Here is a 14,709-nt window from a genome sequence, read left to right as displayed (position 1 = left end):
CTAAAGGCCCACAGCTAGTAAATGGTGACATCAGACTCTAAACCCAGATAGTCTAATTCCAGAATCTATACTCCTATATACATATTTCTTTCTAAAAGTAAATACATGTAAGAATAAATTTAACCAACACGGCAAAAGACATATACAAACATTACTGAAAGAAATTTTAAAAGATCTAGATAAATGTTCATGGATTAGGAGACAATATTGTTAATACTACCCAAAAATACTGTGGCAACACTACTCAAAGAAATCTACAGGCAATCCCTATAAAAACTCCAAGGGCGTTTTTTGCAGCAATAGAAAAACTCGTTCTGAAGTTCATATGGAATCTGAAGAATCCTAAATAGTCAAAACAACCTTGAAGAAGAAGAACAAAGTTGGAGGACTCACACTTCCTGATTTCAAAACGCAACACAAAGTTACAGTAATCAAAAATGTGTGGTACTCCGATGATCCAGCAATCCCACTTCTGGGTATATATTCAAAGGAAATGAACCAACCAAAAACCAAGAGGCAAGTAAATGTGAACTGTTTGTCATACCGGCATTTCCTGATTGGATAATTTATGCTTTAGTCTTCCTCTCCCAGGAAGGCAGAGGTTGGTAAACTTAGACTCACCCAGCAATTAATCTTCTAATATTTTATCCCATTTGAAATGACCCAGATAGTCAATGAATTCTCTTTATTTAACTTAGTTTAGTTTCAAGTTAGCAAAATCTGGAGGGACTATTTTAGATAGATATTTCCAAAACATAATTATTCTTATAGAGTTTACCTAAAAGCTCTTATCTCATTTACATTTAAGTTTCATCATATCAAGTTATTTTCCTTGCTGACAAATTTGCAACAGATATAATAAGGTCTTATTTGACCTCCAGTAAACCTAGGTACAACAGAAGTATTATACTTAACATTGATGACTCTAAAAACATATCTATATCAATCAAACCAACAAGCTTCAGTAGCTTCAATAACAAATATCAATTCAGTACTGAATATTTCCCAGATCACATGAACCTGGAATTCATTCTATGTCCAAGAATTCATACAAGCTTGTAATTTCTTTTAAGCAAATAAACAGAGCTCATCCACAAACCAATCTTGGCAACGCCATCTAGACGCAGATAAATACCTCATATTTATAAGGTACACATAGACATGCATATGTCTCTACAGACACAGAGATCTCACAGTTTTCCTGCTACAGCTTAAAAGGCCTCTCTTTTTTGTCTTCACTCTCAGGGATTAAAGTTCCTGAGAGCCCAGGTAGATCATTCATATCTCAAAAGGCACAGGGAGAGAAATACCAATTCCACCTAGAAAGCCAAATTCCTCTAACAGCATAAGCAAAAACCTGTTTTAGAATGTCAAAAGCTTCCCCTTTTGGCCATTTTCACGGCTGTTTTTTAGTTTCTAAATAGCCGATTCGGTTTAAACAAATAACAGGAATAGAGAATAATCCATATCATTCACACACATGCACACGCCTCGCGTGCAGAGGAACAGGAATTAGCATTCAAGTTAACCTTCGCCTCGGCTCTTAGCTCAGCCTCCATGGCCTTTCTTAATATAAAAGGCAACGGCCAGCCCACAGCTGTGGCCAATATCTCTGCAGCAGCCGTAGGGGTGTCTAGGAGTTCTCTGTACTCTCTCGGCGGCCCCCATTCATCAAGGACAGCCACTGCAAGACCCCGATCCTAGTGGACGGCCACCCCAGGGTTACCCCCCGAAACTTTCAGGCCCCACATGTTAGTGGGCGGCCCCAAAACGGTCCATTCCCCCTCCTAACTTCCCACCATCTCGGTGCTCACGGGCGTTTCCTCCGTCTCCTGGCTGCTCCACCAAATGTCGGCCTGCACCCCGCAGGCCTACAAGGCCTGTACTTGCCCAGCTTTAAGACGGAAGGAAGAGCCCAGAGTCCGTGACAGAGGCATCAGGGATTAATGCATAGGGGAGCTTACACGTCTGAGGCAGGGTCCTGGGGCCACTCCCCACTGTGAACGGTGGACGGCGGGCAGGACAGGGAGACAGTCTTGGCTCCCAGGGGCAGGGGGAAACCCAGTTATAAGGGGATCGATGTCAGGTGAGCTCGTCAGTTACCAGGGAAACCAGCAGAGGAGCACACCCCTTCCCTCCCATTGGATGAGGTATCATGGTGGAGACGTTCTGACCTCAAGGTTAGAACAATCACCAGCTGGGGCCGGGCAAGTATGTAGGGAGGTCAGTCATATGAATCAGGTGGTAGCGATTCAAAGAGAAGTAACTGTTAAACGCTAGTGGGTCCCTTGTAACACGTGCTGGGCCTGGTTGTGAGTAGAACGCAGCACACATCCAAGGCAGGAATAAGACGAACAAAGTCTGAGGCTCTAATGTAAAACACACTGACTGTAGTTGATAATACCGGATTGTACAGTTGAAACAAGCTAAGCAAGGAGAACTTGAATGTTCTTACAAAAAAAAAAAAAAAGATAAATATGTGAGGTGATGGCTGTGTTAATTAACTAAATGAGGAGAATCTGTTCACAGAGTAAACGTATATTCACTCACCACAATGCATACGTTAAATATCTAATTTTAGGACTTCCCTGGTGGTGCAGTGGTTAAGAATCCACCTGCCAATGCGGGGGACACGGGTCCCAGCCCTGGTCTGGAAAGATCCCACATGCTGCAGAGGAACTAAGCCCGTGCGCCACAACTAGTGAGCCCGTGTGCCACAACAACTGAAGCCCACGTGCCCTAGAGCCCGTGCTCCACAACAGGAGAAGCCAGCGCAATGAGAAGCCCGTGCACCGCAACGAAGAGTAGCCCCCACTCACCGCACCTAGAGAAAGCCCGCACGCAGCAGCAACAAAGACCCAACGCAGCCAAAAATAAATTTTAAAAACGAATAAAATAAATAAATATCTAATTTTATATGTCAATAAAAGCTGAGTTTAAAAAAATAAAAAGGTCTATGGGCTCTCAGAACAGAAATCGTTTCCCTGCTCTACTAGTCAAATTCAATCAAAGCTGCAAGACCCTGAAAGGAAACTGGCCCCATCGGGTGTATTGGCAGCTGAGGTGCCTGCGAAGACCTCTCGGTGCTACAGCATGCCATGGGCACCAAAAAGGTCACAGTTTTCCCAGAAAGAAAAAATCATATCACCGGCAGAACTCTGGGATTTAAAGAAATGTTGTCCACAGGAAGGAGAATCACTAAGGAACAGCTTTTGGAGCCCATCAATAAAATGATGGACGTCTCTGCAGCTGTCTTCACGGTCTTGAGGACCCTGACCCCACCCGGGGGTCTTCATCTCCCCCAGACATGCCCCGCCAGTGAGGACACCATGCCAGAGGGGGTTCAGGAATCATTGGTCCTGATGCGTCAAAACTTTCTGGATCACAAGGGACTAGGCATGCTTTCAAAGAAGGGTACAGATTTTTTTTTTTTTTTTTTTTTTTTTTTCCGGTACGCAGGCCTCTCACCGCTGCGGCCTCTCCCGTTGCGGAGCACAGGCTCCGGACGCGCAGGCGCAGCGGCCACGGCTCACGGGCCCAGCCGCTCCGCGGCACGTGGGATCCTCCCGGACCGGGGCACGAACCCGCGTCCCCTGCATCGGCAGGCGGACTCTCAACCACTGCGCCACCAGGGAAGCCCATGGGGAGAGATTTTTGGAGGGTTGAATTAGAATTTATTTTTATGAATTTTTTAAACTGAGATATAATTGACCTGTAACATATTACTTTCAGGTGTCCACATAATGATTTGATATTTGTACATATTACAAAATGATCACCACGATAAGTCTAGTTAACATCTGTCACCACAGAGTGACTAATTTTCTTGTGATGAAAGCATTTAAGACCTACTGTCGGGCTTCCCTGGTGGCGCAGTGGTTGAGAATCCGCCTGCCGATGCAGGAGACACGGGTTCGTGCCCCGGTCCGGGAGGATCCCACGTGCCGCGGAGCGGCTGGGCCCGTGAGCCGTGGCCGCTGCGCCTGCGCGTCCGGAGCCTGTGCTCCGTGGCGGGAGAGGCCGCAGCAGTGAGAGGCCCGCGTACCGCAAAAAAAAAAAAAAAAAAAAAAAAGACCTACTGTCTTAGCAGCTTTCAAATATACAACACAGTATGGTTAACTGTCCTGACCGTGCTATACATCACGCCCCCAGGACTTAACTTATTTTATAGCTGGAAGTCTGTACCTTTTTTTAGCATTTTTTGTGGGCGGGGGGGCAGCGTGGCATGTGGGACCCCGATCAGGGATCGAGCCCGCGCCCCCTGCATTGGAAGCTTGGAGTCTTAACCGCTGGACCGCCAGGGAAATCCCCTGGAAGTCTATACCTGTTGACCCCCTGCACCATTTCACCCACAAATCCTTTCTGATTTTTCACTGTATACCAGTATCTAGCATAGTGGCTGGGACATACCAGGTGCTTAATGTTTGTTGAATGAGTCACGAACGTACCACTTCTTACTTAAAACACCCCAAGTCTATGGGTGGCGAAAGGATAGCAAACCATGCTCTAGCGTTTGTTGAGCTGAGGCGAGTCTCTCTTCGACAACCAACTGAATTACCTATCAGCCACCTCGGCATTTATTTCACACGCCCCTTCTCCTGTGCCTCTTTTTTTTTTTTGGTACGCGGGCCTCTCACTGCCGTGGCCCGTCCCGTTGTGGAGCACAGGCTCCGGACGCGCAGGCTCAGCGGCCACGGCTCACGGGCCCCGCCGCTCCGCGGCACGTGGGATCTTCCCGGACCGGGGCACGAACCCGCGTCCCCTGCATCGGCAGGCGGACTCTCAACCACTGCACCACCAGGGAAGCCCCTCCTGTGCCTCTTTTCTAAAACTTCTCGTGTTGGGGGGGAAAAGCCAAGGTTCCATGTGAGCCTGACGTCTCTTGCAGACCTAAGAAATCCTTCACTCTCTTCCAGACCTTTTCCTAATCCTTGTCCGACAGATTATCTCTGTACTCCTGTCATAGACCTTGAGTCCCTTTTGCCCCATTTTTCTCCTGCTTCCCACCCGCTCCTAGTCAGGCACCACCTCACTCTCTAATCCTGCCCCGTGTCTCTCAGATTCCTTGATGCAATGTTAGCGCTGCCGAGTCCCGGTGTGGATGTCGGAGGAACAGGACAGGAAGATTCCCTGCTCTGCGTTGATATCCAGTGTCCCTGTCCTAGATCTGGGCCTGTGTTTGCCTGTGAACTGCTTTTCCTTCAGCCGCAAATACAGAGTCCGTGGGGAAAAAGTCCAAATCATTTGTGTTTTTTCTTGTCTACTTTTTTTTTAGAAAGAAAACTTTATTCAAATGGATAAGCAAGTATTCGGGTCCGTTCTGTTGGGATTTTACTCAACTGTTTATTATGACAGAGCTGTGCTTCTGAGCCGAGGATGGGATGTGTGTTCTGGCTGAAGAGGTGGGAATGAAAGCAGCAGCAGGTGAGGCTGGCCTGATGTGCCGGCCTTGTCGTCTAGGGAGCTCTCCGCATCTCTTCTCCGGCAAAATAATGAGCTGAAATCTACACAGATGTGGACAGTTATGGCTTGGAAACTTGAAATTTGGTTTCTGCAGCCATCAATCCCATCGTCTACAAAGATGCCATTTGCGTGAGAATTTAGAACATTCAAGGACAGGAATTATGTATATAATTTATCCGTAATTTTACACTTAATTGAGGGTGCATATTCAAAAACTTTCTCGTTGACACGTACACGCTATCTTTAAAATGGATAACCCACATGGACCTACTGTATTAGCACGGAGAACTCTGCTCAGTATTAGATAACAACCTAAACGAAAGAAGAATTTGAAAAAGAATGGATACATGTATATGCACCACTGAATCACTCTGCTGTACACCTGAAACTAACACAACATTGTTAATCAACTATACTGCAATATAAAATAAAAAGTTTTTTAAAAATTTCTCATTAAAAAAAAAAAAAGAACATTCAAGAGTTTAGAAAACGGTTTTCTCTACCCCTGCCGGAGCCCTTTCACGCTCGGAGCATTTAGAAAGAGAAAGAGGCCCTCTGATGGCTTTGGTGCGGATCCTCGGGCATCCCTGGCTGCTCCAGGTCCTTTGCTTCTGCGAGTCCTTCTCTTCCAGGAGCAGAGCCCGTGCAGCCGGTGCCTCCGCGGCCGCGTGAGGCCATCAACCGATAGCAGCTGCTTTTCCCTCCCCGCGGATCGGAGCTCCTGGACTCAGGAGAGGGAACAAGAGTGCCCTGAAGGTGCCTTTAGCATCCATTGACACTGGTTCTCGAAGAAGAGTGAGTCTGTGAATTCAGTGGCCGAGAGTAAAGAGAGAGCTCTGTCCAGAGTTCTCTGCGTCAGCCCTCGGCGGGAGCAGCTTTAGAAACCAACACCCTGGCCCCGGATGAGACCAGACGGGCGCTGGCGGAGGCTGGCCTCCGGAGAGAGATGCAAGCTCAGCCTTCTTCCCCTCGGGGTGCTTCTCTTTCACCAAATAAACTGGATCACACACCTGGGAACTGAGCCCACAGGAGGCCTATTTTAAGCGTGGCTCCCCCAAATTCCACGGTAAAACTCCCCCCTGGTGCTTGACGGAGGAGGTGGAGAAGAGGTGAAGGAAGTGAGGATGACTGGGGTGCTCGCCGACACGGTCCAGCTCACCCCCTGTCCTTCAAGATCGCCCACGCGACTAAGAGGACAGAGTCAATTCATCTGCAGGCGGGGAGGGGGGATGGGCGGGCGGCAAACATTTCCCCTCTCTCACCTTCAAATGTGGAGTCTATGGTGCCCAGGAAAGTGAACAGGAAAAGTGCTTGTGTGTGTCCACTTACAGTTTGCCCACTTGTTTTTGCAAGAGCGTCCATAGCTCTCCTTGGATTCTCGGAGAGGTCCGTAGGCCAAAGTAGGTTCAGAACTGTTGCCCTGTGTCCTCCATTATTTCACGTCCCCTGTCATCGGGGACAGACACCCCGAGAACAGTGGTCCAGTAGCAGAAGACAAACCCCAGCTGTTGCCAAATTCCGTGGATACGGAAACTGGTATCCCGCGCGTTGATTCCCTCCTGAATGACACTATACCGGCCTCTACTCCTAAAGGAAGTGGAAATGAAACAGCTCTCTCCATCGCACCCCATCCAGGCATCACTTATTCCATTCGTAATACCCAGTACATCTCACATGACAACCTCCTCTCTGCCTCATTGCCCCATCCCGGGAGGATCAGGCCCCGTTCAGGCATCCTTCCATCCTGGAGAGACTCCGAACCGTGACTAAAACAATCACTTGAGTATATCCCGTTCTTGTTTCCATTCTTAGTGGTACCTAAAGGGATTATGATAATCCAGGACTCTACAAAGGCATGGAAAGGTTTGCGATCCCTGAGCTTATCTAAGCAGACACACCTCAGTAACAAAGTATAGACATTGCCCAGCTCTGCAACAGGATGTGGTTCTGAGGCCGACAGGAAGATCGGTGGAAGATTTGACGTGGGGGTGTGTCTGCAACCAGACTTTTTCCATTGCTGTTTGTGCTGGTGATATTTTTCACCCTTTTCCCACCCCCAACTGTTCAGTTCTTCACATCCATGTTGACAAAATACTTGCTAAGAATTACGAGTGTTTTTTTTCTCATTCTGCAACTCTGCAAAGTCCAGACATGATGTAGAGAAACTTCATCCGGTAGAGGAGTACACTGACAGCTCTATCCTTCCCGTTTTGCTAATACTCTAGGATGGTGTTAATTTCTCATCCAGGAGAAATGCTAAACCAGGATGACAGGTGCAGACAAAGACCATCCCAGGCCGCTGAGGGCGTCAGGCAGCCACATTCTTGCACAGCGAGCTCTCTCTTCCTCACAGCTTTTATCTGCACCACCCGCCTCATAGCGGAGCTCTCCCAGCTAAGGTGGTGAAGGGAGAAGATGCTTTGAAGCAGGAAGATAACCAGTTCCAAGTTCAAGAACTACCTGAAAAAGAAAAATCTCCCATCGTACAGAAGTCATGAACTCCACGTCCGTGCACCTGGGTCCCAGCTTCACACACCGCCTGGCTGAGGCTTTGCTGTTCGGTCTTCCCATGTTCTTTTACACGTAGACTGGACAATGTTATAGTTAATCCTCTGACTTCTCTCCATAAATTGCATATAAATTTAAGGCATCATTCAATCATCATGTAATCAAAAAAAAATACCGAATCTCCACCAGGATTGTGAGGAACCAGGGGTACAATGAAAAACAGTCCATCCTCATGCTGTCTTCTTTCCACAGCTTCGAAACGTGGCAGCAAATCTCTGCGTGGACAGCAAGCACGGAGCCACGGGGACCGAGCTGAGGCTGGACGTCTGTGTCAAGGACGGTTCTGAGAGGACGTGGTCTCATGAGCAGGTGCGTCGTGGGGGGGAGGGGCTGAGGCAGGTCGTGGGGGGCCGTGTGGGAACAAACCTCCAGGTGGGACCTGGGTGAGGCCCTGACAGGTCACCACCCAGCTCTGCAGTCAAGGGAATCACCTCACTTCTTTGCTTCCATTTCTTCTCAGAACAGTCGTGATTGTTAATTGAGATCAATTCATTTAATTGATTAATTAATTAATTTAAAGCATAAAAATATGCTTTAAATAATAGAAAGGGGGACTTCCCTAGTGATGCAGTTAAGCACGCTCCCAACGCAGGGCGCCCGGTTTCCATCCCTGGTCAGGGAACTAGATCCCGCAGGCCGCGGAGCAACTCAGAGTTCGCCTGCCACAACTAAGGAGCACGCGTGCCACAACTAAGGAGCCCACCTGCCGCAACTGAGACCCGGCGCAACCAGATAAATAGATAAAATAAATACTAACAAAAATAAAATAAAAGGGTGGCAAAAGATAGACCATGCTTTTAAAAAACTAGTAATAACAGAAAGGGTGGTAGAGATGTTGATTGCGACCCTAGTCTTCTATTTCCTTTCCCAGAATGGCAGTTTTCAAACCATGAAAAGCTTGTAGAGTGCTACGTAACTCTCCCAAGCAAATTTCATGGTTTTACTGAAAGACTCTCGGTTATTCTGTAAGTTTTTGTGACTTTCTCTAATCTTATTTTCCCCCTCTGGCTGTTTACTGAAAAGAATACTTTACATACACCTCTCATCTGTAGCAGCAGTTTGTAATCTCACACGCAGAGGATCACTTGGAGGCCGTAACACCCCAGCGTGGACTTCAGGGGGGGCTTTAAGACTACTTATTGCTTTTGCTGGAAAAACATTTCACAGCGACTCAGTTTACTAAGTGAGGTATGATTCCTGACCCTCTTTGAAACACCCTTGAAAGGGGCTTTCCTCACACCGTGTCACCTGTAAAAGAGGAGAGACGGTGGGTAGAATTATGTCTGCCCGTTTTTATTATCTGAATATTATATTATAAAATATTTCAAATAGGAAACTATAAAAAAATTACGGCACAGCCTGGTGTACTCATCACACGGATTGAACGAGTATCTACAGCTATTGCCATAATTTTTAGGAGGAAAAAAATGTACAGATACGGTGAAAACCCCTCCACCCCACCCTACGCACCCCCCCCCCCCGACTCTACAAAAGGATACATCTCAAGTTCAAGATCCTATGTCGGGCTTATGCCTTGTCTCCCAGAATTGTCCGCAACGCTTCCCTTACGAAAACCAAGAGTAGGCAAGCCGTCTCCAGTGAGGCATTCGTTCTCTCCTCCAGCCGTTCCTCAAGTGTCCGTCTTGAGCATCGAGTCAGTGAAGCTCCCCGTCCCCCAGGCTGGGCTCTCCACGAGTGGTCTGGGTGCGCAGACCCGGCCTGTCGGCCCCTCTCCACCCCCTCTCCGCCGAGCACCCTCCTCCCTCCGGCCTGCAGTACAGCGCAGAGCCGCTGGTGCAGGAAAACAGCAGCAGCAGACCCAGCCCACGGCGCAGCCCAGCGTGCACCCAAACAAACCCTAACCCACCACCACCCCTGCCCGGCCGGGAACCCGGTCCTTGTCCTCTTCTCCCGCAGCCTCGTGGTCTTCTAGAAGGATCAGGGGCCTTCGGTCAGGCCAACCTAGATCCCCGCCACTTGAACCTGTGCGTCCTTGTGAGATCGCTGTATCTTTCGAGGCCACAGTCCCTCCCCCTTTAAACAGGGACAATAACACCCACCTCACGGACAGGGTTATTGTGAGAATCAACATCGTCCGTGATGTCCCAGCATCTTGCACAGGTAGGAGGTGCAGAGCAAACAGACTTTGTCTTCTTCCTTCTCACAACCTTCCCCGCAGATCGCTTTATACCAGCCCCAGACTAGAAATCTCCCGCCGTCCAAGGCAGCTGCCGAAATCAAATACTACGTCTCACTCACTCAAATACACCCTGCACGTGTAGACACGTATCAGATGGGTTTTAAAGAAGGCCCTGCAGCTCGAGGGTCACTGGGGGGCGCGGAATATCCGTGGAAGCTGACGGCCTACTCCATCCTCTGTCCCTTCCTACAAGCACCACGGGGATGTGACCAGGGCGGTGGACGGTGCCAGCCTGTTTCCCCCAAGAAGCAATTCAGACTGCAGCCTGGGAACAAAGGAGAAGGCTTCAAGGCCAGTCAGTAAGGCTGGCATCTAGGGTGGGAAAGGATATTTTTTTTTAAAAAGAAAAAGGAGAATGCCATAAGGAAAATCCGTATCTGTTGGGTTAAAGTTCACTCTGCTGCCATCTCTATTAAGCCCAACCAAGCGACACACCTATCCAGCTGATACGAAGGATGCGTACCTGAATGCCTGGATCAGGTTGAACACCTCCATCCCCTGGAATGTGCTAGAATGAAATATGCTCTGGGCCGCAGATTTTGTTTGACGGCTGCACGTAAATATAAAGAAAACCAGCTACACTGCATACAGTTAAATTTTTTTGGTTCAGTTCCTCCCCGACCCCGCCCCCGCCCCACCCCAAGCTAAACTGCAAAAAGCTAAGACGTGTAATTCCAGAAACAGTCACCAGAGGGCAGCACTAGACAAGCAGACAACTATCTAAGAGGAACGAAAGCTCAGTTACTACAGCTCGTGAAAGAGATTTCCAGCCTCTAGAGACTTCTGAAAACACGGCAATGCAACAAGGTTGAAAGGAGGTGAAGTCAATCACATCTGAAATACGTATCACCGTATACTGACGTGAAGATTCAATCATCACAAGCTGCTTCGTTTTCCAGTAGTTAACTGTTCGCTTTGTTCGATATATTAACTCAATGACCTCTAAACATTAGGACTCATGCTTCTACATTTAGATTAAAATTCCCAGAGGAGAAAAGAATATCAGGACAGGAAAATTATAGGCACCCTTTCTGATTCAAAAGCATTCAAAGAACACGAAAGGGCCACTTATTAGAGCTGGAATTATTTTTTTTTTAATGGCAAAAATAAAACACAAATGAATAAACAAAATAGTTCCATGGGGAGTTAAGGAGAGTCTGTGGAAGCGCCTGGTAAGAAAACGGCTTTTGTCACAGAAGAGGGGGATGACTGAGGCTTCCCTGCAGGAAGGGAGCGCGCAGTTCATTTTCCAGCCCTCTGTCGAGGCGTATCACCGCAGCTCCGAGAGCTGCCTCTCAGTTTCCTACGGGGACCAAGAAAGAAAAGAAGGAAAAAAGCCTTCATAGGACTGTTCTGGAAAGAACACTCCCCATGTGCCCTCAGGAGTCTGATGGAAAGGTGGGGAGTGGGGGGTCTTCGGTGCCAGGGGGCAGCCCTGACCTGTGCTGGGAGGAAGCCTGCAGGGGAGTCTCTGTCCTGCTGAGGATGCTGCCCTGCCCGGAGCTGGACAGACATGTGCAGAGACGGAGGCGGATCAGTGCACCTGGTACAGGACAGCTGATGGATATGCAGTGTCAGCCTCAGGACCGAGGACGGCAAACCACAGGGGGAAACACGCAGTAGCTCAGACCTCTACCAACCACACGCCAATGCAATAAAATCTAACTCATCACAGACAGAAAAATAGTTTCCATCTTCTCAGGTCAGGTAGCAGCACTGAGATAATAAATTTACGTGCAGCAGCGAGGCTTGTGAGCTTGTTCGTATAACACAATACAGACTCAGGCAATGTCACACACACCAAGAAGTATGACTTACGTATCATCCCGAATCCGTTTTAAAGTATCACTTCAAAGAGGAAAGTGGAGAGATGAACATCAATTTACTCCAAGGCTGAGGAATGTGAGGTTGAAAAAATATCAGGAGGTATTGTGCAGGGACCCTGAATAAAATCTGAATACTTCTTGTCAGCAAGGAGCAGCCCAAGGGTTTGCAAACCGTCAAATACGTGCATGATGTCTGTCTTTTTCTGCTTTGACACAATTGCACGGGGGCACGTGGGCCTAAGGAATGAGACGCTCGGTGCCTGATTGGTTCCTCACTACCATTGGGATAATCTATGTGGCAGGAGACAGCATTTCAAAGACACGAGAGAGAAAAATCTTAGCTAATGGCAGGTGCAGAATAATAAAGCCGTTCATATAATCCGAAGACGCATCTCCCGGGACGCAGGCAAGTAAGCACCAGGTGATAATAATAATACTACTAATGCCTCAAACACTGAAGCCTACAAGCTGATGATCAGTCTGCAACAGCTGAGAATGATTACTGCACCCGAATAACAAGCCTGGAAACAAGAACTAAAAGTCACCCGAGGGTGCCCTGAGATGTAATTGTGACAGCAGATGAGTAAGTCAGCTGAGAGACTAAAGTGCCCGTTTGCTTTCACGCAGGTATTCTTTTGGACTTGACTCATCTATTTAATAAAAAGTAAGGGAAGGAAACAGAAAGAAAGTAAAAAGTAAGAAAAGACTGTCTACAGAGGCGTACACAAGCCTGGACTCCTGAAGTGTGCCGGTGGCCAGTCCTTGCACTTCTGCAGGCCAATTGTCCCCAACTGGGTGATGACGACAGAGCCTTTCAGCTCTGGCTTCTACACGTATAAAAACCAAAAAGAGGAAAGGAGACAAAGCCGAAAATCGATAAACCATCAAGACCACCGGTTGCTGTGCGGGTTGCACTGCTTATAGTACCGAGGGGTTGTGATATTTAAATAACATAAAGATTTAAGCAATGACAGGTGTACCGGCCAGGACATTTTTATTCTAATAATAGGTAAGACACAAACAACACAAATTCATTTGAGAACCCGAAAAGACTAATTATTAGTTCCTCTTAACAGTTATCCCAATGCAATTTCTATTAATATAATGAGTGCGAGTTTTTACTTCTTCAATAGAAATTTTATTGGACATTAATTAAATGTCATGAATTGTTCTGGGTGCTGGAAACACAAAGATGAAGATGTGGTTCCTGCCATTACGGGTCTCACGGTCTAGCGAGGGACACAGAAACATAATCGGACAGTCATGAGAAATAAGGTGGGGGATGGGAGGGAGGAAGGGAGGGGTTCAAAGAGAAGGCTTCTTAGCGAGTGGACACCTGAACTTAACCTTAAAGAACTGCTGAGCAGTAACTAGGTTGGCCAGTGAATGTGGGCCTTCCAACCAGAGGGGCTCCTGTGAACAAAGTCACTGACGGGGAAATACATACCACCTGATTAGTGCAAAGAACTACAGTTTTTTAAAACTGAGGTATAATTCACACACAGTTTTATATTAGTTTCAGTAATATAACATATTGACTCGATATTTGTATCTATTGTGAAATGATTACCCCAGTAAGTCTAGTTAACATGCATCACCAAACATACAGAATTTTTTTCCTGTGATGAGGACTTTTAAGATCTACTCTCTTAGCAACTTATAAATCTTTTATTGTTGATAGAACATAAACTAAAGGGAAAGGGATGCAGCTGGAAAACATGGCAAAGTCCAGATCGTGGAAAGTTCTTTATGTGTTAAAGAGTTTGAACTTCATTCTCTAAGGGTTCTGTGAAATATGGTGAGATTTCGGGTTAAGAGGTAACATGGTCATATGGGTATTTTAAACTCTAATTCGAAAAGATACACGCACCCCAATGTTCACTGCAGAAGTGTTTACAATAGCCAAGACATGGAAGCAACCTAAGTGTCCATCAACAGAGCAATGGATAAACAAGATGTGGTACATATATACAATGGAATATTACTCAGCCATTAAAAAAGAATGAAATAATGTCATTTGCAGCAACATGAATGGACCTGGAGATGATCATACTAAGTGAAGTAAGCCAGAGAAAGACAAATATCATATGATATCACTTATATGTGGAATCTAAAAAAATGATACAAATGAACTTAGGTACAAACAGAGATAGACCCACAGACATAGAAAACAAATTTATGGTACCAAAGGGGAAAGGCAGGGGAGGGATAAATTAGGAGTTTGGAATTAACATATACACACTACTATATATAAAATAGAGAACCCACAGGGAACTATACTCAATATTTTATAATAACCTATAAGGGAAAATAATCTGAAAAAGAATAGATATATACGTATAAATGCATCACCGTGCTGTACACCTGAAACTAATACAAAGTTGTAAATCAGCTTTACTTCAATTTATTAGAAAACAGATATGAAGGAACCAGAAGAGGAAGGTGGGAAAGAAAGCAATTAGAAGGTCATTTCAAGAGTCCAGACAAGAAACACTGAGAGCAAAGGTGGTGGAGACGGAGGGGAAGGGACCACTTCCTGTAACACTTAGAAGACACAAGTGGTGAGACTTGGCGATGGAGTAGATGAAGATGATGAGGGAGACCAAGGACATAAAGACAACGGACTCCCAGGTTGAGGAGCTGAATGATGTG

The 14,709-nt window shown here is 46.7% G+C and overlaps 1 protein-coding gene across 3 annotated transcripts in view; it reads left to right on the top strand.

The window, feature by feature from the left end:
* Positions 1-14,709, top strand: part of GALNTL6 (polypeptide N-acetylgalactosaminyltransferase like 6) — a 1,725,164-nt gene that overhangs the window by 1,689,971 nt on the left and 20,484 nt on the right. For all 3 annotated transcript variants that reach the window (XM_067040058.1, XM_067040059.1, XM_059071079.2), the window contains one exon: positions 8,224-8,340. In XM_067040058.1, coding sequence (XP_066896159.1) covers positions 8,224-8,340 — 117 coding nt within the window. The remainder of the gene's footprint in view (positions 1-8,223; positions 8,341-14,709) is intronic.

This window comes from Kogia breviceps, chromosome 8 (genome assembly GCF_026419965.1).
Source record: "Kogia breviceps isolate mKogBre1 chromosome 8, mKogBre1 haplotype 1, whole genome shotgun sequence".
In the NCBI taxonomy this organism is placed as follows: domain Eukaryota; kingdom Metazoa; phylum Chordata; class Mammalia; order Artiodactyla; family Physeteridae; genus Kogia; species Kogia breviceps.
This window is presented reverse-complemented; position numbering and strand designations above follow the sequence as displayed.